General features: G+C 42.5%; 1 protein-coding gene across 1 annotated transcript in view; it reads right to left on the reverse strand.

The window, feature by feature from the left end:
* FKBP11 (FKBP prolyl isomerase 11) overlaps nucleotides 1-24,399 on the reverse strand; it is a 64,068-nt gene that overhangs the window by 15,380 nt on the left and 24,289 nt on the right. Inside the window, exons 3-4 of the mRNA XM_077297471.1 lie at nucleotides 17,859-17,946; nucleotides 9,880-9,913 (exon numbers count right to left, since the gene is read on the reverse strand). Of these exons, the coding sequence (XP_077153586.1) occupies nucleotides 9,880-9,913; nucleotides 17,859-17,946 (122 nt within the window). The remainder of the gene's footprint in view (nucleotides 1-9,879; nucleotides 9,914-17,858; nucleotides 17,947-24,399) is intronic.

Consider the following 24,399-nt stretch of genomic DNA (forward strand, 5'->3'; position numbering starts at 1 on the left):
TAAAATATTTTACCTCACAAAATAAATCCACTGTGATCCCCTGCTGAAATGTCAGTATTGTCTTTTGCTTCCTCCCCTGCCCAGGAGATGTGGTATGCTCCGTGCACGCCAGACACAGTAAATTTTTAAAATGAACTTACGTTTGTGGGAAAGGATTCACAGCACCTGGGCGTAATTCGCACAGGCGCAGTAAATAAGACTGCAGCCATCTTTGTGCAGACAGATAGCGGCGGTCACATTAAAGCTGCACATGCACTCAACTCACTCCTCCTGTACAAAGATGGCTACAGTCAGTGAATCATTCGGCTGATCCCGGCAGCGGCGTGTTCGCGACGGTGTTCCGCTGGTGGTACTGTGCAAGAGGCTGTGTGAGTGTGTGAATGTGTGAGTGTAAGTGTGAGTGTGAACGTGAGTGTGAAAGTGTCTGTATGAATGTGAGTGTGTGAATGTGAGTGTGTGAGTGAGAGTGTGTGTGTGTGTGTAGTGCGTACAGCAAATAGAGTGTGTGTGTTGTGATGGTGTTCCGCTGGTGGTACCGCAGCAGTTTCCATATTGAGACACCCACATTGAGCAGTTTCCATATTAAAACATTTTTGATTGCTATAGTTAAAACTTTTTTCAGCATTACTATTTGGAGTGCCAAATATTTTTTACATTGGTCTATTGGTTGGTGCCCAACATGAGCACTTTGATGCTTTGGGAATGCTGTGTATCCATATTATCATTACACATTGTAATAATTAGTTTTTGCAGTAACCAGCAGTACACTAAATTTGAACATAAGGAAATTTGAAGGGAGGAAGCAGCTGTAGCAGTACGAAAGGAGAAGGAGCATTAGGGAGATAGATCTATGTAATATAGAACATATTCCAGCGCATACAGAGGATCCAACTAAGACAATAGACGCAGCATTTCTGACTACACTACATCTACAGCTGTGTGTTAATGCTAGATACTCTTTAAACAAGAAAAATGCAGTTTGCAATTGTGAAGAAACGGATTATATCTTAATTATCCAGATGAGTATTTTTAGCAAACCAAGAAGAATATGCTGTTATCTATACTGTTGCTTGTGTAAGCTTGTAATAGTGACTTTTAAGCTGATATTTCATATAACATAGTGTGTGCTTATCTTTGATGACTAGTGATGTTTGCTGATATGCTAATTATGCATTGCATTATGGAGCCAGTTTGTTTACTTCAAAAGCAGAGAGAGAAAAAACATGCAAATAGATTAAATAATCAATGCTACTTGATCTCAACACCATTGTTCCCTTTATCTTGATGCTGGACTGAAGGACACTGGGTAAATATAAAAATAGGTTACATGCCTCTGTATAAAGAGACTCAGAGAGAGACTGAGAGACAGAGATTCTGCCAAGATAAAAACATCCAAAGGACCAGAGACAGGACAGCAGCCAATATCATGGCACCATCAGGAGGAACACGGATCTATCATGCTACAGGAAACAACCTAGGGTTTTTTGGCTCCGGTTGGAAGAATACAGATCTGCTCCATTGACTATCGCTGGACCATGGATACGTTTGGAGAAAACCAGGATTGGGACCCGCTGGTCGCCTGGCTCCATGGAAATGTTTGGATAAGCCAGATTGTGACTCTTGTGTCAACTGGCCTTGTACCTTATATGGACTGTCATCTTCCTACGCTTGTCGTTACCTCCTCTCTGTGTGTGTACCACAGGTGGGGTAGCCGACATAACATAACATCTGCCATTATCCCGGCGGGTCAGCAGAAGGGTGAGACTCTAATGTGCACCATCTGGGGTACTGTGCTGGTACTGTTCTATGTGTGAACTGCCTATTTTGTGGTTCAATAAAGTATTGCCATACTGTTTTATTCTCACCCTGTATTGTCTGAGTAATGGTATGCCCACGTTACAGGGAGAGCGGGCGTTCGGCGGGTCGATCCCTGGTCCATGCGGTTCCAGAAGCTGACCTAGGCGCACGCTGACCCCCACCCGTGTCTCCACCACAGCAATCAGTTGTTTGCAAGGAGTGGTACTGAGATTTCCCTGGATACATTTGTTAAAATAATGTTATAACACCGAAATATAAAATTTACATACCGACCACAGAGTGTGAAATAAATTTAATAACCCAAGATTAAATAATGTCAAGAAAGACAACAGCAATGATTTCATTTAATTGCAATTTCCACAAGAGACATGCATAACTCTATTTATTATCGCTTGGTCCGATGCTCAGTAGTTTTTCCTGGCATGGAAAATGATTCACCACTGGAAAGGTGATGTGTTTTATAGAGCAACGACCTTTCAAGTTCTGCCAGGTCTGTCTAAGCGAATCAGTCATTCACTGCGGACACATTGTGATGATTGGATTGTGGAAAGAACAAACACCCAAGATTAGGCTTTATACTATACACATCACATCGTTCTCATCTGCATGTAAAGTGCTACTTATTGTGACTTTGGAAGAGCCGGTTAGGATGTTATGGAGAAAGGAAGACAGCACAAAAGAAAAAGTTATGATGCATCCAGACAGATAAACAATGGCTGTTTAATGACAGCTGTTTGGTTAGGCTGACCATACTGCTATTCGCACAGATTGATCATTGATACTGTCATTTTGTGAGCATTAGATATCATGTTCTCTGCGGCACATGGCCCGTTTACACAGAATGATGTGCTGCTGAGAACAATGATTTTTAAACAGAGCCACAGGGGCGTGACAAAGCGGCTACTGTCACCTTGCACAACACAACCCGGCACTTTGCTTGACAGCACACTTTACATAGATGTGCTGCAGAGCTGGCTGTCAATCAAAGTGTCGGGACGTGCTGTGAGCGGTGACTATAGCTGCTCGTGCACACACTATGACTGGATGTTGGGAGCTCTCGGGAGGATATAATTTAATTTAAGGATCAGGCAGGAGGTTCTTATGATATATAAGCCACTGCCAGAACATTTTGGCAGAGGCTTATGCCCTTCTCCATATTAAAGACACATAAGCTGAATGTTAGTGTGTATGGCGGCTTCGAGAGAGATTGCCGTTTAGCTGACAACTATTATTATTATTATTTATTATTATAGCGCCATTTATTCCATGGTGCTTTACATGTGAGGAGGGGTATATATAATAAAATACATGTCATGTATACTCATGTACAGTTGTGGCCAAAAGTATTGACACCCCTGCAATTCTGTCAGATAATACTCAGTTTCTTCCTGAAAATGATTGCAAACACAAATTCTTTGTCATTATTATCTTCATTTACTTTGTGTTAAATGAAAAAACACAAAAAGAATTGTCCTAAAGCCAAATTGGATATAATTCCACACCAAACATAAAAAAGGGGGTGGACAAAAGTATTGGCACTGTTCGAAAAATCATGTAATGCTTCTCTAATTTGTGTAATTAACAGCCTCTGTAACTTATCTGTGGTACCTAACAGGTGTTGGCAATAATTAAACCACACTTTGAGCCAGTTGACATAGATTAAAGTTGACTCAACCTCTGTCCTGTGTCCTTGTGTGTACCACATTGAGCATGGAGAAAAGAAAGAAGACCAAAGAACTGTCTGAGGACTTGAGAAACCAAATTGTGAGGCAGCATGAGCAATCTCAAGGCTACAAGTCCATCTCCAAAGACCTGAATGTTCCTGTGTCTACCGTGCGCAGTGTCATCAAGAAGTTTAAAGCCCATGGCACTGTGGCTAACCTCCCTAGATGTGGACGGAAAAGAAAAATTGACAAGAGATTTCAATGCAAGATTGTGCGGATGGATAAAGAACCTCGACTAACATCCAAACAAGTTCAAGCTGCCCTGCAGTCCGAGGGTACGACAGTGTCAACCCATACTATCCGTCGGCGTCTGAATGAAAAGGGACTGTATGGTAGGAGACCCAGGAAGACCCCTCTTCTTACCCCGAGACATAAAAAAGCCAGGCTGGAGTTTGCCAAAACTTACCTGAAAAAGCCTAAAACGTTTTGGAAGAATGTTCTCTGGTCAGATGAGACAAAAGTAGAGCTTTTTGGGCAAAGGCATCAACATAGAGTTTACAGGAGAAAAAAAGAGGCATTCAAAGAAAAGAACACGGTCCCTACAGTCAAACATGGCGGAGGTTCCCTGATGTTTTGGGGTTGCTTTGCTGCCTTTGGCACTGGACTGCTTGACCGTGTGCATGGCATTATGAAGTCTGAAGACTACCAACAAATTTTGCAGCATAATGTAGGGCCCAGTGTGAGAAAGCTGGGTCTCCCTCAGAGGTCATGGCTCTTCCAGCAGGACAATGACCCAAAACACACTTCAAAAAGCACTAGAAAATGGTTTGAGAGAAAGCACTGGAGACTTCTAAGGTGGCCAGCAATGAGTCCAGACCTGAATCCCACAGAACACCTGTGGAGAGATCTAAACATGGCAGTTTGGAGAAGGCACCCTTCAAATATCAGGGACCTGGAGCAGTTTGCCAAAGAAGAATGGTCTAAAATTCCAGCAGAGCATTGTAAGAAACTCATTGATGGTTACCGGAAGCGATTGGTCGCAGTTATTTTGGCTAAAGGTTGTGCAACCAAATATTAGGCAGAGGGTGCCAATACTTTTGTCTGGCCCATTTTTGGAGTTTTGTGTGAAATGATCAATGTTTTGCTTTTTGCTTCATTCTCTTTTGTGTTTTTTCATTTAAGGCAAATTAAATGAAGATAATAATACCAAAGAATTTGTGATTGCAATCATTTTCAGGAAGAAACTGAGTATTATCCGACAGAATCGCAGGGGTGTCAATACTTTTGGCCACAACTGCATGTATACTATGTCATGTATTGGCACTCTAAAGGTACCTTCACACTGAACAACTTAACAACGATATCGCTAGCGATCCGTGACGTTGCAGCGTCCTGGATAGCGATATCGTTGTATTTGACACGCAGCAGCGATCAGGATCCTGCTGTGACATCGTTGGTCGGAGTTAGAAGGCCAGCACCTTATTTCGTCGCTGGATCTCCCGCAGACATCGCTGAGTTGGCGTGTGTGACGCTGATTCAGCGATGTCTTCACTGGTAACCAGGGTAAACATCGGGTTACTAAGCGCAGGGCCGCGCTTAGTAACCCAATATTTACCCTGGTTACCAGTGTAAATGTAAAAAAAACCAAACACTACATACTTACATTCTGGTGTCTGTCGCGTCCCCCGGCGTTCTACTTCCCTGTACTGTGTCAGCGCCGGCCGGCCGTAAAGCAGAGCACAGCGGTGACGTCACCGCTCTGCTTTAGGGCCGGCGCTTACACAGTGCAGGGAAGCGGACGCCGGGGGACCCGACAGACACCGGAATGTAAGTATGTAGTGTTTTTTTTTTTTACATTTACACTGGTAACCAGGGTAAACATCGGGTTACTAAGCGCAGCCCTGTGCTTAGTAACCCGATGTTTACCCTGGTTACCCGGGGACTTCGGCATCGTTGGTCGCTGGAGAGCTGTCTGTGTGACAGCTCTCCAGCGACCACACAGCAACGCTGCAACGATCGGCATCGTTGTCTAGATCGCTGCAGCGTCGCTAAATGTGACGATACCTTCAGTGCACATTTTAATCAAATTGTGTGAGCCCACCTGCCACACCAAAATAATCTTATTTACATTGATCCCTATCGCTCACAGTGGACCTTTATCACATAAGGCTTACCATTCTCTTAGGCCATGTGCACACGTTCAGTATTTTTCGCGTTTTTTTCGTGTTTTTTCGCTATAAAAACGTGATAAAAACGCGAAAAAAACGCTAACATATGCCTCCCATTATTTTCAGTGTATTCCACATTTCTTGTGCAAATGTAGCCTTTTTTTCCGCGAAAAAAATCGCATCGCGGAAAAAAAGCAACATGTTCATTAAAATGCGGAATTGCAGGGGATTCCGCACACCTAGGAGTGCATTGATCTGCTTACTTCCCGCACGGGGCTGTGCACACCATGCGGGAAGTAAGCAGATTATGTGCGGTTGGTACCCAGGGTGGAGGAGAGGAGACTCTCCTCCACGGACTGGGCACCATATAATTGGTCAAAAAAAAAAGAATTAAAATAAAAAATAGTCATATACTCACCTTCGATGTCTTCCCGCCTCTCAGCTGCATGCTGCCGCTTCGGTTTCTATAGCTGGTGTGCGAAGGACCTGCGATGACGTCACGGTCTTGTGATTGGTCGAGACCGGTCATGTGACCGCGACGTCATGGAAGGTCCTGAACCACACCGGCATTTATAGGAACGGACGCCTGCAGGTGAGTATAACCATTTTTTTTATTTTTTTTTATTATTTCTAAACATTCTATCTTTTACTATAGATGCTGCATAGGCTGCATCTATAGTAAAAAGATGGTCACACTTGTCAAACGCTATGTTTGACAAGTGTGACCAACCTGTCAGTCAGTTTTCCAAGCGATGCTACAGATCGCTTGGAAAACTTTAGCATTCTGCAAGCTAATTACGCTTGCAGGATGCTAAAAAAAACGCGAAAAAAACGGAAAAAAAACGCAAAAAAAAAAATGCGGATTTCTTGCAGAAAATTTCCGGTTTTCTTCAGGAAATTTCTGCAAGAAATCCGGACGTGTGCACATACCCTTAGACCGAGGGCTAAATAAAGGAATTTAAGATAGAAAGGAGTACAGCTTAATTCTATACATAAAAGTAAAACAATCTTGGGCTGGATAAGACTTGAGATCATGCTTGAATCAAGTGCCACTTGCATATATCCTTGACCTTGTCACTGTATAATCCTTTATTTTAATTCCTGATGCCTTTTTTTCTCATAAAAAAACTATCTAACGGGGGGTTATGGGGGATAAAAATGTGCATTGATTTGTGATTTGTCATTGTGATCACCCTAATAACTTTGTCAGCCTAATAACATTGTACTTGGGTATCTAAGAACATATTTTTTGTCTACTTTTAAATGTCATAATAAAGTACTTCTTTTTATGGGGTTTTCATGTTAGATAGTTCAATACTTTCGGTAATTTAGTTTTTTGTGACTTCATAAACAACTATTGTAATCACCCTCGGTCTAGCCTTTCTCTATTATAACTTATAAATTACCATTGTTTAGGGGGATTTTATAGAAGAGAGCTAAAGAACAAGAAACAGGTGGAGGATACTTTTTTTTTTTAAGTAAAATGCAATATTTTGCCAATAAATGAAATAACTCGAACATCATCCAAGGCCATTTTATACTACGGCTAACTCAACATCACAACTAAGCAAATCCTCATACATCACTCAGCTTGAACAGATTTGAGAGTTCAGTGCAGATCTGACCTGGCTCTACCATTAAAATACCATTCTTTATGGCACGGTCTGGTATATATCAAACAGCCTATTATTTATATCAAAGCCACTTAGCTCCGCTCTACAAAGATATGTGCCTTGGATTACAGGACAAAGAGAAGACTGAGAAAAAGAGATGTAAAAGCTGAAATTCATTTTTTCGGTGGCAGAATCTCATCAAGTGCTTTTTATCCATTTGATACCATCAATAGATGAGAATATGATGTACTAAAACTTCAATAAAGCCAACTATGACAACTCAACAAAGAAAGACAAAGCAAAATTGTAGTATATGAGGGGGCCATAAGCTGAATACACGTTTCACAGGTAGCTTTGTAATAGTTAAGATTACATGGGATAAGATATTCATCTCACATTTATCCAAATACCCAACACCATCTCTGACAGTGTACTTTATCATAAAGCAGTAGATTAGTACAGTTAGTCCTCGGGTTACAACGGTCTCGAGTTACATCGTTTCGTGGTTACGACGCTTTATACGACGCCTCATTCCTCCTTACACGGTTTTGCATCGTAAGTCGAACTACGTGCAACTACGTGCAGCGGCGGAAGAATAGAGTCCAGTACTGTACTTTGTACCCGGTTACACGAGGAAAACAAGTCTCCTGCACGCCATAACACCATAATTACCGTATATACTCGAGTATAAGCCGACCCGAGTATAAGCCGACCCCCCTAATTTTGCCACAAAAAACTGGGAAAACTTATTGACTCGAGTATAAGCCTAGGGTGGAAAATGCAGCAGCTACCGGTGAATTTCAAAAATAAAAATAGATGCTCCATACCGTTCATTATGGCCCCATAGCTGTGCCATATAGTGCTCTACACCATTCATTATTGCCCCATAGCTATGCCATATAGTGCTCTGCACCATTATTGCCCCATAGCTGTGCCATATAGTGCTCTGCACCGTTCATAATTGCCCCATAGCTGTGCCATATAGTGCTCTGCACCGTTCATAATTGCCCCATAGCTGTGCCATATAGTGCTCTGCACCATTATTGTCCCATAGCTGTGCCATATAGTGCTCTGCACCATTATTGCCCCATAGCTGTGCCATATAGTGCTCTGCACCGTTGCCCCATAGCTGTGCCATATAGTGCTCTGCACTGTTGCCCCATAGCTGTGCCATATAGTGCTCTGCACCATTATTGCCCCATAGCTGTGCCATATAGTGCTCTGCACCGTTGCCCCATAGCTGTGCCATATAGTGCTCTGCACCATTATTGCCCCATAGCTGTGCCATATAGTGCTCTGCACCATTATTGCCCCATAGCTGTGCCATATAGTGCTCTGCACCGTAGCCCCTTAGCTGTGCCATATAGTGCTCTGCACCGTCCATTATTGCCCCATAGCTGTGCCATATAGTGCTCTGCACCGTTGCCCCATAGCTGTGCCATATAGTGCTCTGCACCGTCCATTATTGCCCCATAGCTGTGCCATATAGTGCTCTGCACTGTCCATTATTGCCCCATAGCTGTGCCATACAGTGCTCTGCACCATTATTGCCCCATAGCTGTGCCATATAGTGCTCTGCACTGTCCATTATTGCCCCATAGCTGTGCCATACAGTGCTCTGCACCATTATTGCCCCATAGCTGTGCCATATAGTGCTCTGCACCGTCCATTATTGCCCCATAGCTGTGCTGCTGCAATAAAAATAATAAAACACATACTCACCTGTCTTGCTTGCAGCTCCTCGGCGCCATCTTCCCGGCGTCTCTCCGCACTGACTGATCAGGCAGAGGGCGGCGCGCACACTATATGCGTCATCGCGCCCTCTGACCTGCACAGTCAGTGAGAGAGAGACGCCGGGAAGATGGAGACAGCGCCCGGCGTGTGTGGAACGAGGACAGGTGAATATATCATACTTACCTGCTCCCGGCGTCCCGCTCCTTATCCCGGACAGCTGGTCTTCGGTGCCGCAGCTCTTCCTCTGTCAGCGGTCACTGGCACCGCTTCATTAGAGAAATGAATAGGCGGCTCCGCCCCTATGGGAGGTGGAGCAGCCTATTCATTTCTCTAATGAGCGGTCCCACGTGACCGCTCAGGGGAAGAGCTGCGGCACCCGGAGACAGTGTGACGGGCAGGGGGAGTGACAGGATCGCCGGGACTAGGTAAGTATGCCTCAGCGCCCTCTCCCCCTCACCCGCCGACCCTGCCACAGACCGTGACTCGAGTATAAGCCGAGGGGGCACTTTCAGCCCAAAAATTTGGGCTGAAAATCTCGGCTTATACTCGAGTATATACGGTATGTAGGGTACAGTGTTAGGATAGGTGTTTGGATAGGGTAAGTGTTTGCAGTACTGTACTGTTATTATGGTACAGTACTGTATGAACGTATGGTCCGACTTACATCGAAATTCGGTTTACGACGCCGCGTAAGAACGGATCAACGTCGTAAGTCGAGGACTACCTGTACAAAGGATCGTGGCATTGGATGCACCAGTTATGTGATCCAGCATCATCTTGCTTTGTATGAGCCCAGAGAGACTAACATTACTAGTATGAGAGTACAGAGCAGAAGAGATAGGCAGCTGAAGATGGACACTTCTCCGATTCCGAGATACTCACCCAACACACATTCCCAGAAGACTCTTTTCTAGACCTGAAAACATAGAAAAAATATTTTCAGTGGCTGAATAAATCTCTACACTGAACACATATTCATTAGCTTTTAGCATTGGTGCATTACTGCAACATTCAAAGTCTATGGAATCGGTGGAGCTTGCTGAGAGCTGTACTTGGCCATCTCTATAATTGTCATACACAACGAATGAAGCAGTAGTGTGTCTTCATGACCACCACTCCATTCTAATGGGGATACAGGACCAGTGTGGGTCCCCCAGCCATCATATATTTATCCCCCATCTGTAAATGCATATAACCAAACACCACGACATGACCTACTGCCATATGGTTTGTGAACTCAGTTTATTTTACAGAAATATGTAAGTAAAAACTATTGATGCATATGGACATATAAAGTAATAAAGATACATCAAATCAAGCAATTAAAATACATACTGTATATAGCAAATGAAGACATTATCCAAATTCACACGTGGATCCTAACAATAGGACTTGCTTCTATCTCAAGATCAGGGACCTGACTCATGAAACTATCATAAGATTGTAGAAATTCCCATTCATTTGTACAGGTGAAATTCCATCCACCTCTCCACTGACATCAGCCTCTAAGGCCTCTTTCACACTTCCGTCTTTTGTCTCATGTCGAAATCCGTCGAGTTTTGAAATAACAGGATCCTGCAAATTTTTCTGCAGGCTCCTGTTTTTTCCCATAGACTTATAGTATTAGCGACGGATTGTGACGGATGGCCATCCGTTTCATCCGTCGTGCACTGGATCCGTCGGAAAATAGCGGTCCGTCGTGCAGAGAAAAAGTTCAAAGGAACAATTTTTGTGCACGTCGGAAAATTGCTCAGCGACGGGTCCTGCGCTGTCCGTCATCGGCTATAATGGAAGCCTATGGACGCAGGATCCGTCGCTGACCGTCACACACAGGAATCCAGCGACGTATCCCATTTTTCCACTCTGAGCATGCCGGGAAGGTTTTGAAGTCCGTGGAAAAAAAACAATCTCTCTCTCTCCTCCAAAAAGAATCTTATATTATAAAATTCGGCCAAGAACTCAGTCGACGCATCCGTCATAATACTGGATGCTTACACGTTTTCCTCTGTTTTCATAACATCCGTCGACGCGTCATTTCACTGCACTATGACGCACAGCCAACGACGGAAGTGTGAAAGAAGCCTAACAGGGTCCCGTTCTCATGATAGATGCTGTTGTCATTGGTGAGATCTGCATCTACTATACACCCATGACATATACATTGATATGCCATAAATCTATGACAAGAGTTTACCCCTGTAATTATTTGGGTGCATTCACAAGGGCCGATGGTAGTGGTCGAAAACCCAAAAAATGTTTCACCTGTAAAAACTATATGTCAAAAAGTTGCATTGCAGAAGTCTGGTAATTTGGTGTAAACTGAAAATGTTTCGCCGTGAGATACACTATCGGTTTGTGTGAATAGACGCTTAAACGGGTTGTCCGGTCAAAGCCCATAAGTCTGCAGTCACTCTGTGTGACTTCAGACTTATGAATTCCTGGGGCGCAGGCACTGTGTGGTGCGGGAATTTGCCAGTTTCAGACCATGGACCGGAGGGTATGTATGAGTTATATATACTCCTGGCCAGTGGGCACAGCCTCAATCCATACCGTTGTAGAGAGTCGAGGTCACGCCCGGGAGGATGTATAACTAATACATACCCTCTGATCCCAGATCAGAAACCGGTGAATCCCCGCAGTGCACAGGGCGTGCGCTGGGGGGTTCGTAAGTCTACAGTCACACAGAATGACTGCAGACTTATTGGTTTTGACCAAACAACCCTTTTAACCCAGGAGGTTTACATGAGATGTTGGTGACTAATGAACTGCAGCATATGATTAGTTAATTTCGTAGCAGACATGCATAGCCTTCTGTGGTCTGCATCTTCTAAACTGTCAAACAAAAGAGAATGACATTTAATACAAGCTGGATACACAATCTCATTACCTTAATTTCCATTATACCCTCCGGACTAAACATTACATTTTCAGTTGGGAGACACAAGACAGCTGCTCTGTTTTCAGGATTTGATAGTGGTTACTTTAGCATCTGGAGTCTCATTTTAGAATGAATATTGAACTTTTTAAGGTTAACTTCAGTGAAAGCCAAGAAGTTGTTGAAATGGAGTAATGTATTAAGTTTAACAATTGTATTCAGTTTATGTTTGGAAACACAGTATTTTCAGTGCCAGCCCAGTTGGAGAGAAAAAGAAAAATGCAACATAAACACTGTGCCTGTATCTGACATAAGGTTTTTAGTAACTACAGGGAGCTAAAGCTTTAGTAGTGCAATCTTCAGGTCTTACTTCTCTGCCCTCTATACTGCTGCTGTGATCTCTTCCATTCCCCACACATTCAGCAGGGGGTTCTCCTTTCTCACAGCCTGTGTGATATCTTGCCCTTCGGACTTTTGGTCTTCTAGTCCTTTTTAACAGATTGCTCTGCTGTGTGAAAGAATGGAGAAGAACAGTGCGAATTATACCAGTCCTATGATAATACAGCAAGGAGCAGTTGTTGTCAGCTGTATATCAGAAGCAGCAGCACAACCAGATATGTACAGGAGCTGCAGAGAATCTACAGGAGCAAAATAGTAAAAAAAATGTAATCCCTTTTTGCTGCGGTCAAATTTCATTTTTGCACTTTCGTTTTTCTTTTTCTTCTTGTAAGAGCCATATTTTTTGTCAAAACAGCTTTTTGTGATCTGTTTCAGCTTTTTTGTGTTTTTTTACTTCTTTACACATTTTATTCCACTTTTTTTTTACTTCTTCCCTTAGTTCCACTGTGGGACATGTATATTTTTTTACTTTGATCACTGGCCTCATTCATGCATTGCAGTACTCATGTAGTGCAGGGTCTGAGACCTGTCAGTGTCTCACTGACACACCCTGTTAGACCCTGCATATAGTTGGGTCTAACCAGTCACAATACCATTGGGTTACCAGATGACCTCTAGGTACCATGGCAATGATCGGCACCAACAATTATGACCCGGGATTGATCCTGTCAAAGGGTGTCTTTTAATCCCCTTTCAACCACTTAGATGCTGAGGTCGCAATTGACAGCAATATTTAATAGGTTAATTGGCTCCGATCGGTTCCAAAACCAGTCGGGGTGGATACTGCAGTGTGTCAGCTGTCATAAAAAGGTGTCATCCGTGGAATATGAGCCTGCGAGGAGGAGTTGCTATTTATTTATTTCTGTGCCCCATCAAAAAGTGGTACTGGGGGATAAGGCTTCTTTACGGCTGTCATTAAAAGGCACATCGGTGGTCGTTAAGAGGTTAAAGATGAACAAAAATCTCCTGTGAAATGTTTAGGAATTGCAACCATTTTTCTACAAAGACTTTTCATTTCAGCAGCTCAAAAGTAATTGGACAAATAAACATTACCGTAAATAAAATGCTCATTTTTGCTACTTTGTAGATAATCCTTTGCAGACAATGACTGTTTAGAAGTCTAGAAGCCATGGACATCACCAAACACTGGGTTTCCTCCTTTGTGATGCTTTACTGCAGATGATTTCAGTTGCTTGTTTGTGAGTCTTTCTGCATTAAGATTTGTCTTAGGCATGTGAAATTCATGCTCGGCGGGGTTGAGATCTGGTGATTGACTAGGTCATTGCAGAATATTCCACTTCTTTGCCTTTAAAAATCTTCTGAGTTACGTTCGCAGAATGTTTTGGGTTATTGTCCATCTGTATTGTGAAGCGCCATCCAATCCACCTTGCTGTATTTGGTTGAATCTGAGAAGTATAGCCCTGTATACTTCAGAATTCATCCGCATGCTTCAGTCTTCAGTCTCATCATCAATAAACACTGGTGGTGGCCCAGTGCAATTGGAAGCCATGCATGCCCATGTCAACACACTGCCTCCACCATGTTTTGCAGAGGATGCGGTGTGATCTGGATCGTGAGCCATTCCAAGACTTCTCCATGTTTAATTCTTCCCATCATTCTGGTAAAGGTTGATCTTAGTTTCATCTGTCCAAATAATGTTTTTCTAGAACTGGGTTAGCTTCCTTAGATTTTTTTGCAACGTATAATCTCACCTTTCTATTTTTAAGGCTGATTAATGGCTTGCACCTTGTGGTAAACCCTCTATATTTGTTCTCATGAAGTCTTCTCTTTATGGGAGCCTTAGATACCGAAACACCTACATCCAGGAGAGTGTTCTTCATTTGGGTGGATGTTGTGAAAGGGTTTTTCTTCACCATGGAAAGGATTTTGTGATCATCTACAACTGTTGTCTTCCATTGAAGTCCAGGCGGTTTTTAGTTCCCATGGATTTTTTCGGTCTTTTCAGCCTAATGGGTCAGTTTTACTTCCATTGAGAGCTCCTTTGACTGCATGTTGTGGGTTCACAGCAACAGCTTCCAAATGCAAATGCCACACCTGGAATCAGCGCCAGCCCTTTTACCTACTTAAAAGGGTTGTCCACTACTAGGACAACCCCTTTTCATTCTCCATGTTTGGCCCCAATAAAATAAAAACACTTATATTCACCTCCCATGCTGGATATGTTCCAATGGTGTCGGCACTCGAGTTTCCAAGGCTCTCGTGCGGTTGTTATGGCACATGAGCTCTATAAGCCCTGGCGTCACTGTCCCTGCCTTCGGACTAATCGAACATGAAGAAGAAGTCAGGGCTGTGGCTGCTCTCTCACCGTCTCTTACTGTTCAATTTGATGAAGGCAGGGACAGTGACGCTAGCACTATCATAACAACCGCATGAGAGCCCCGGGAACGCAAGTGCCAACACTGATGTAATGGCCCCGATACGGGAGGTGAGTATAGGTGTTTTTTTCAGTGGCTTGAGAAAGTATTCACCCCCCTTGGCTTTTTATCTATTCTGTTACATAATAACCTGTGTTTAAATATTTTTGTAATCTGATTTGTGTGTAACGCATCAGCACTAAATAGTCTAAGTTGTTGAAGTGACATTAGAAAAATTTAGGCATAAATCAAATTTATGGGATTAAATAACTAAAAATTGGCTAGTGCATATATATTCACCCCTTTTGCAATGAAGCCCCTTGACATTTCTGATTCAAACCATTACCTTCATAAGGCATATGATTAGAGAAAGGAACTCTGCCTGTGTCACATGGTCTGTCAGTATATACACACCTTTTTCAAAAGGCCAGAGGCTGCAACACCATTAAGCAAGAGGCACACTAACCAAACAACATGAAGACCAAGGAGATCTCCAAACAAGTCAGGGACAAAGTTGTTGAGAAGTTCAAGTCAGGGATGAGTTATAAAAAAATCTCTTATGATCTCCCGAAGCACCATCAAGTCCATTATCATCAAATGTAAACAACATGGTACCACAAAAAACCTGCCAAGAGAGGGACACACACTAAAACTCTCAACCAGGGCAAGGAAGTCATTAGTGTGATAGGCAGCACAGAGACCAAAGGTAACCCTGAAGGAGCTGCAGAGTTCCAAAGCAGAGACTGGAGTATCTGTCCATATGACCACAATAAGTCGTACACCCCATAGAGGTGGCCTTTATAGAAGGGCGACCAGAAAAAAGCCTTTACTTACACACAAAAATTAAGGGTCATTTTGAGTTTGCCAAAAGACGTGGGAGATTCATCAAATGTATGGAGGAAAGTGCTATGGTCAGATGAGGCTAAAACTGAACTTTTTCGCCACCAAGGCAAATGCTATGTCTGACGCCAAACCAACACAGCTCATGACTCCAAGAACACCATCCCCACAGTGAAACATGGTGGTGACATCATGCTGTGAGGGTAGTTTCTGAGCAACAGGGACAGAGAAAATGGTCCGAGTTGAGGGGAAGATGGATGGTGCGAAATACAGTGATATTCTTGAGTTTTTCAGTTTGTCACTGTTTTGAGACTGTTTTACCTTCCAACAAGACAATGACTCAATGCATACTGCTAAAGCAACACTAGAGTGGTTTAAGGGTAAATGTGTAAATATTTTGGAATGGCCTAGTCAAACCACAGACCTTAATCCAATTGAGAATCTGTGGTCAGATTTGAAGATTGCTGTTCACCAGAGGAAAGCATCTACCTTGAAGGAGCTGGAACAGTTTTGCCTTGAAGAATGGGCAAATATCCCAGCGGCAAAATGTGCAAAGCTCATAGAGACGTATCTAAAGTGACTTGCAGCGTTAATTGCTGTAAAAGGAGGCTCTACAAAGTACTGACTTTAGGGGTTTGTGAATAGTTATGTACACTGAAGTTCTAAGTTATTTTGTCCCATCTGTTGTATGCTTCACAATAAAAATAAAACCAAATGCTCACAGTTAAAGGCATGCTCTTCACATGAACTGATGCAAACCTTAAAAAAAAACAGTGAAATTGCAGGTTGTGAGGTAGCAAAACACAAAAAACCCAAGGGGGTGAATATATTCGCAATGTTCATTTAAAACCTGTCTAAACGGAAATAATTTAATGTTGTATCTATTTGGTGCAGTACTTTACGAATAGCATGAAGAGTGTAAAACTGAGAGCTCCGGTCTCCTAAAAGCAGGATGAAATAGCTCGGTCCAGCAAACTCTATAACCAATAGAAATGTAGTTTCCTTAGTGCCGCTTGTAAAATACATTCCTGACACTCTAATAAATGGGCTTTTAGAGCGGCTGCTCACCGAGATAGGAAATATCAGGCATGAAATGTAAAATGTTTGATGTTCTCTTGCTCTGGACACTCCAGTAATAAGTATGTTCTCTCTCCAGCAGCTTCCATCCTCTTACAATAGAACAGCTGTTAAGCTATAAGAAGCATAAGTGAGAAGTGATGCGCGGCAGTAAAGACATGGCCTGATGTAGACTAATTCCCTGAAACAATAATGGAAGCAAGCCCTGAAATGAGAATAATGTATCCACCACAATGCTGCATATAAATCCGAGACTAGAAATTATTCTTCCTGGCTGTGGATCAAGATTAAGTTTTCTTTTGCCAAGTGAGGAAGTAATCCCCTATTCTAAGGATAGGGGATAACTTTCTGATCACTGCGAACCCTGCAGATTTCCAAGAATAGGGCGTAGAAGAGCCCTCTGCTCCATTCATTTACTGAGGGACAGTTGGCCTTTTCACAGCCCATTCTCAGGATTGGTAGGGGTCTCAGCAATCACCCCCCACAATATTAAAGTTATCCCCTATGGATTCCATATTTAGCATAAACCTTTTTAGATCTTAATGTATTAAAGCTCATATGTAAGGCTCTCTTTATATCACATTTATGGACACAATTTATGGTATACACCAGGAAAGGCATTTGACGCCTATGCTAAACAGATATGTCGAACAGGTACATTACCGTCGTATGGGCCACCCACAGGTTCCCAATGTAAGAGCCAGGGGTGGAAACAGTCTAGCATAGTACATACAATTACAAACAGCTGATAAATGTTCTTTGTAGATATAATTCTTTCCATATGTAATGGTTTATCCATGTACATGTCCCTGGTCTCCTGATTTCGGCTTTGTTTTACTTTTGTTCCTGCACCTCTCCGATTCTGAGATGTAGCCCTCTCCTCCCTGTGTGTAAATCTGGTAATTTTTTAGTAAGTGGGCATGCCTCGCAAATTCTTCTGTATGTGTCTCCTGAGTACCAAGTCCAATTGGCTAAAAAGATTACATCTACTTACAGAGAAGAGGAGATCATATCAGAGGAACGGAGAACATAAAAATAACACCAGATTGGAGAGAGAACAGTGGCATATATAACTGGCAAAAAAATTGTGGTGCATATTTTTGGTAGGTGATGGCTCCTTTTTTTTTAAGCACAAGACATACACTTTTCAGGCACAACGTGCATAAATGTTCTTCTAAAGTACTCAAAATTGTCATGGAGGAATAGGGACACAAAACATATACAATATAACCTGTGCTATATGTTCTCATGGCTTGGAGTAAACCTTGAGAAACCGTAATCTAAGCTTGGTTTACCTGGTATCACTTGTTTCTTTCCAAGCACCACCAAAAGTGGATCCCGAGATAGAGAGCTATCAATCACTCGTCCATCATCAAGTCTTCCCTAGAGACACAGAGAAATATTTTCATTGCTAAAGTGAATGAGACACGATAAAAGTCAAGAAAGGTTTGTGCCAATACTATGTGATAATGACCACGATAACCAAAAGAACAGTAGCATTATTCACAGTGATGTGAATCTCTCACCAATGTATGAGGTGCAATCATTATTAACAATTGATATTTTCTCTTGTGTACAACTTGTCATGTTTTAGTTACTTTTATTTGGAAGTGAATCTACAGGGTCGGTCTGCTTTTAGAGCTTATTTTAAATAAAAGGGGGCGTTACCAGTGTGAGACATATAATGACTGACGCTTTGCTCTCAAAGTCAAACACTGTGCTGCAGTGAGATCAGAACTAACACAGTACAACAGAAGTGATCTTTGTCTCTGCTGCAGAGCTGTGCCTAATTATAACCAACACAGTACAGCAGAGTTAAACCTTGTCTCATTAAACACAACGAGCATATTTGCAGTTGTCAGATCTTCCAAGTCCCAAGTCAGATCTCTGACATAGGACTTGGAAAAGCAAACTGTGGGACAGCTGAGTGCAGTAGTCTCAAAGTACTTTTACATAAGAGGTGTTTGACAACGTAGTAAGAAAAAAAACTAAATAACAACAAATTTATGTTACTTTTGATGGTTTATACCAGTTAAAATAAACCTAGCAACAAATCGGCTAAAAGGGAATCTATCATCAGGTTTTTGCCACCTAATATGATAAACACTAATCAGACACTTGAAATAGATCACTCTGCAATGACTCGATATAATATATGAGTTTCACTTTTTGCATTGAAGAACTGAAAAATATTAACTTTTTGATGATATTCTAATTTTGTGAGAAGCGCCTGTACTATATGTGATTTATATATCCTTTTTCTATTCCATCCATGGGATAGAATAGTCTAGTTTATGGCGCTATTCCATATGTTTTATGTCTTCATACTGGACAGACCCTGGCCTACAACTGATGATGAAGCTTAATGAAAATGTTAGCATGTACTTTGGGTGTTTTCCAGGCGTACATACTAAACATGAGCAAATACTGTACATGATTTAGTCTAATAGAGGTGGCAAAAGGTGACAGCCACCTACAGATCCGTACCAACTACATCTTAGAGACGACTAAAACTGCGCATATACTGAGCAGAGATTTTTGTTCTGTAAATTTATAGCTGAAATTCATGCGACTGTCATAGTCAGGTTGTCAAAACACCGCACAATAATTACCCAACATGAGACCATCCCTGCAATCAAATACAATGGCCTCACACTCAAAAAGGAGATTTGTTTCCGTGTTTACTGCAGTTATTACAATGTTTATAGCACAAAACAAGAGCCAAGGAGAACGTGTCTTTCCTTGCGCTGATAGAAATGACAATACTGTGTGATCACACCACGGTTATTACTGCAATTACCTGCCTTTTATTGGAAGCAGGAAAGGCGGCTAATGAGAAAGAGCTCTTATGGGGCAGAGATAAATGGCCTCCTCTTATAATATACAAGATGGAGCTCTGGTCACGCTGCGTCCCTCTTTGTATTTTTCAAAAAGAGAGCTATGTAATATCAAATCATCTCTATAATGAATGGAAAATATATGCTACATGCTGTATAAGGACATTAATACTTTTCAGTGATCCCATATATGCTCACAATGAGAAGCATGCACCCAATACATGACTAGCACATAAAAACATTTACCAAATGGCTTAATGTTGTTTTTCTTGTGGAGAGCACAACAAGGCTACTTATAGCTGCACTGAACGTGTCACTCAAAAAGATACCACTAGTGAAAATTAGCCCCAACTGTGCTACAAACTGCATAAGCTGTAAGGGACAGCATCACAATGAAAATGCAGTGGGCTGCCTGGCACACACCAGTAAAAGCTGAGCAGATTCAGAATACATTTTGTGGCAATAAATTCTGTATAACTTGTGATGTATTGATGTAAATCCTTGCTGATTGTGGGTTTAGGAGTCCAGTGGGCGGTCCTACTCAGTGACTGATGACTATCTAAATGCACTCATACAGTGAAGGCTGTCAATCTTTGTGTAGAACCATGCACTACACCCCTAAACTCACAATTAGCAAGGATGTATATCAATAAACTACAAGTTATATTAATCTTATTGTTACCTCTCCTGAATCCAGTGGCAGGCGCTGCCTCCTCCACTTGTCATTGGTTCTCTCTGCTCTTCGGTGCACCGGGTTGTTGTAGCAACCCAGCGCATAACTCTGACATCATGCTCTCCGACTTTACAGGCCAGCTCAGGCAGCGGATCGCTGCCTGAGCACTCAGGTAGTTGGCATCCACACCATTTCTGTATCTGCTTCCATGCGCCAGTTCTGTTATATTTTCTAAGTGATTTTACAAACCCAGCTCTACTTCAACGTTAGGCTGTTACCACTTTGCTAAGCAGGTGTCCAGACAAACACTACTGTGCCGTTGACACGACTCTGCTTCTTCAATCTACCTAGGCCGAGTCTCCAGTCTCTACTGCCTCCATTCCTCCAATTGCCTTGCAGTCTCTATAACCGCCAATCTTCCAGCTGCCATCGTGCACCTACCTTTGTTCTTACAACTGACATCTTTCATCTACAGCCTCTGTTCTTCCAGCTGCTACTGTTTTAAATACTTTATATTAACTCCGCTCCTTCTCCTCTATAACATACTACCTACTGGTCAGTCTGAATTTTCAGTAAGAGGTGCTTCCTTCAACTTACTTCTATTTTTGATGTCTTTTCTGCAACTGTCCTGAGTGCATAGTCTATATGCAAATATAGACCACAGCTAATATATATGCAGTCATCTTTCATGATGTATAAATATTACAGGCTCAGACATAATTTCATAAATTACACAGGAAAGTCATATACAGAACATGCGGATTCAGAACACTCACACTTACCAAAATCACAGTAATGCGTACAGACGATCTGCTCTCCTGTTAGTCTTTTTCACATCAAAAAGAAGATCTGATCTCGACACTAAGGAGAAAGAAACATTCCCTCTATTTGATAAAAAAGACGCACAGGAGGACTTTAACGTGGGAAAATATCAAAGTTGCAATATGCAGTTACGACTCAATATTAGAAAAGAAACCATGGGTGACTTAATGCCATTATGGGCAGCACAAGGGTCCTGAGGTCAAATCCCACCAAGTACAACATCTGCAAGTAGTTTGTATGCTCTGCATGTATGTACTTACTCCCTGTGTTTGAATGGCTTCTCTCCGGGTACTCTGATCTCCTCTCACACTCGACACACATTGATAGGGAATCTATATTGTGAGCCCCAATCGGGGCAGTGAGGATGTCTGTACAGCGTTGTGGAATTAATGGTGCTATATAAATGAGTAAAGCGAATAGCGCCTTACAAACCCTCTTAATGTGACTACTTCTGTGATCTTCAGATTGTTTTAAGTGAAGTGGATGTAATCAAATTTTGGTTGGCTAATTGAATGAGAATGATGGGCAGTACATATGGGAGTCCACACCACCTATGGGGTCAATCCTAGTCATATGAAAATTATCACTATTTATCTTACCAAGCTACAGGAAATGGCATAATGGGTCACTTGTGTCTCCCGGATTGCACAGGGCATGTTGGTCACATCTGGCTGAAGGAGAATGTTGGACACATGTGGCACAGAAGCAGCAAGAGTACATATTAGTCACATGTGGTGCCCAGGTCCAGAGTGTATGTTGGTCACAAGTGTATGTTGGTCACAAGTATCTCCCAGGTCACAGAATGTATATAGAGTGAATGTTGGTCACATGTGGCCCTGAAGTCCCACTGTGTATGTTGGTCACATACGGCGCCCAGACAGTAGAGTACATGTTGGTCACATGTGGCCCTCAGGTCACAGAGTGTATGTTGGCAACATGTAGCGCCCAGGTCCTGCAGTGTATGTTGGTCATATGTGGCACCCAGATTAAAGTGTGCATTCTGTCACATGTGGCGCTCAGGTCAGAGTGTATGTTAGCCACATATGGTGACCAAATCACAACGTCTATGAAGGTCACATGTGGCGTTCAGGTCAGAGTGTATGTTAGTAACATTTGGCACGCAGGTGCTGCAGTGTATGTTGGTCAGACAGTACAGACACTGTTTGGACACACCTTCTCATTTAAAGATTTTTCTGTATTTTCATGACTATGAAAATTGTACATTCACACTGAAGGCATCAAAACTATGAATTAACACATGTGGAATTACGGTATATACTATATAAAAGTGTGAAACAACTGAAATTATGTGTTATGTTCTAGGTTCTTCAAAGTAGCCACCTTTTGCTTTGATGACTGCTTTGCACACTCTTGGCATTCTCTTGATGAGCTTCAAGAGGTAGTCTCCAGGAATGGTTTTTCACTCCACAGGTGTGCCCTGTCAGGTTTAATAAGTGGGATTTCTTGCCTTATAAATGGGGTTGGGACCATCAGTTGTGTTGTGCAGAAGTCTGGTGGATACACAGCTGATAGTCCTACTGAATAGACTGTTAGAATTTGTATTATGGCAAGAAAAAAGCAGCTAAGTAAAGAAAAACGAGTGGCCATCATTACTTTAATAAATGAAGGTCAGTCAGTCAGTCCGAAAAATTGGGAAAACTTTGAAAGTGTCCCCAAGTGCAGTGGCAAAAACCATCAAGCGCTACAAAGAAACTGGCTCACATGAGGACCGCCCCAGGAAAGGAAGACCAAGAGTCACCTCTGCTTCTGAGGATAAGTTTATCCACGTCACCAGCCTCAGAAATCGCAGGTTAACAGCAGCTCAGATTAGAGACCAGGTCAATGCCACACAGAGTTCTAGCAGCAGACACATCTCTACAACAACTGTTAAGAGGAGACTTTGTTCAGCAGGCCTTCATGGTAAAATAGCTGCTAGGAAACCACTGCTAAGGACAGGCAACAAGCAGAAGAGACTTGTTTGGGCTAAAGAACACAAGGAATCGACATTAGACCAGTGGAAATCTGTGCTTTGTTCTGATGAGTCAGCATCTTGCATCGGCATGCTATTCCATCCGGTTTGCGTTTAGTTGGACCATCATTTATTTTTCAACAGGACAATGACCCCAAACACACCTCCAGGCTGTGTAAGGGCTATTTGACCAAGAAGGAGAGTGATGGGGTGCTACGCCAGATGACCTGGTCTCCACAGTCACCAGACCTGAACACAATCGAGATGGTTTGGGGTGAGCTGGACCACAGAATGAAGGCAAAATGGCCAACAAGTGGTAAACATCTCTGGGAACTCCTTCAAGATTGTTGGAAGACCATTCCCGGTGACTACCTCTTGAAGCGCATCAAGAGAATCCCAAGAGTGTGCGAAGCAATCATCAAAGCAAAAGGTGGCTACTTTGAAGAACCTAGAATATAAGACATAAGTTCAGTTGTTTCACACTTTTTTGTTAAGTATATAATTCCACATGTGTTAATTCATAGTTTTGATGACTTCAGTGTAAATGTACAATTTTCATAGTCATGAAAATACAGAAAAATCTTTAAATGAGAAGGTGTGTCCAAACTTTTGGTCTGTACTGTATGTGGCACTCAGGTCAGAGTGTATGTAACATATGGCGCCCGGGTCCCGCAGTGTATTTTTGTCACATGTGGAGCTCAGGTCAGAGCGTATTTTACTAACATATGGTTCCCAGATCCTGCAGTGTATGGTGGTTACATGTGGCGCTCATGTCACAAAGTGTTTGTTGGTCACATGTGGCGCTCAGGTCACAGTGTATGTTGGTTGTATGTGGCATTCAGGTCACAGAGTATATGTTGGTCACATGTGGCGCTCAAGTCAGAGTGTATGTTAGTAACTTGTAGCCCAGATCTTGCAAGTGTATGTTGGTCACATGTGCCACTCATGTCACAGAGTGTATGTTGGTCACATGTGGCGGTCAGGTCAGAATGTACGTATGTTACTAACATATGGTGCCCACGTCCTGCAGTGAATGTTGGTCACATGTGGCGATCAGGTCAGAGTGTATGTTAGTAACATATGGTGACCAGGTCCCGCAGTGTATGTTGGTCACATGTGGCGCTCAGGTCACAAAGTGTTTATTGGTCACATGTGGCGCTCAGGTCACAGTGTATGTTGGTCACATGTGGTGCTCAAGTCATAGTGTATGTTAGTAACTTGTAGCCCAGATCTTGCAAGTGTATGTTGGTCACATGTGCCACTCAGGTCACAGAGTGTATGTTGGTCACATGTGGCGATCAGGTCAGAATGTACGTATGTTACTAACATATGGTGCCCAGGTCCTGCAGTGAATGTTGGTCACATGTGGCGATCAGGTCAGAGTGTATGTTAGTAACATATGGTGACCAGGTCCCGCAGTGTATGTTGGTCACATGTGGCGCTCAGGTCACAGAGTGTATGTTGGTCACATGTGGCGCTCAGGTCACAAAGTGTTTGTTGGTCACATGTGGCGCTCAAGTCAGAGTGTATGTTAG

This window comes from Ranitomeya variabilis, chromosome 3 (genome assembly GCF_051348905.1).
Source record: "Ranitomeya variabilis isolate aRanVar5 chromosome 3, aRanVar5.hap1, whole genome shotgun sequence".
NCBI lineage: Eukaryota > Metazoa > Chordata > Amphibia > Anura > Dendrobatidae > Ranitomeya > Ranitomeya variabilis.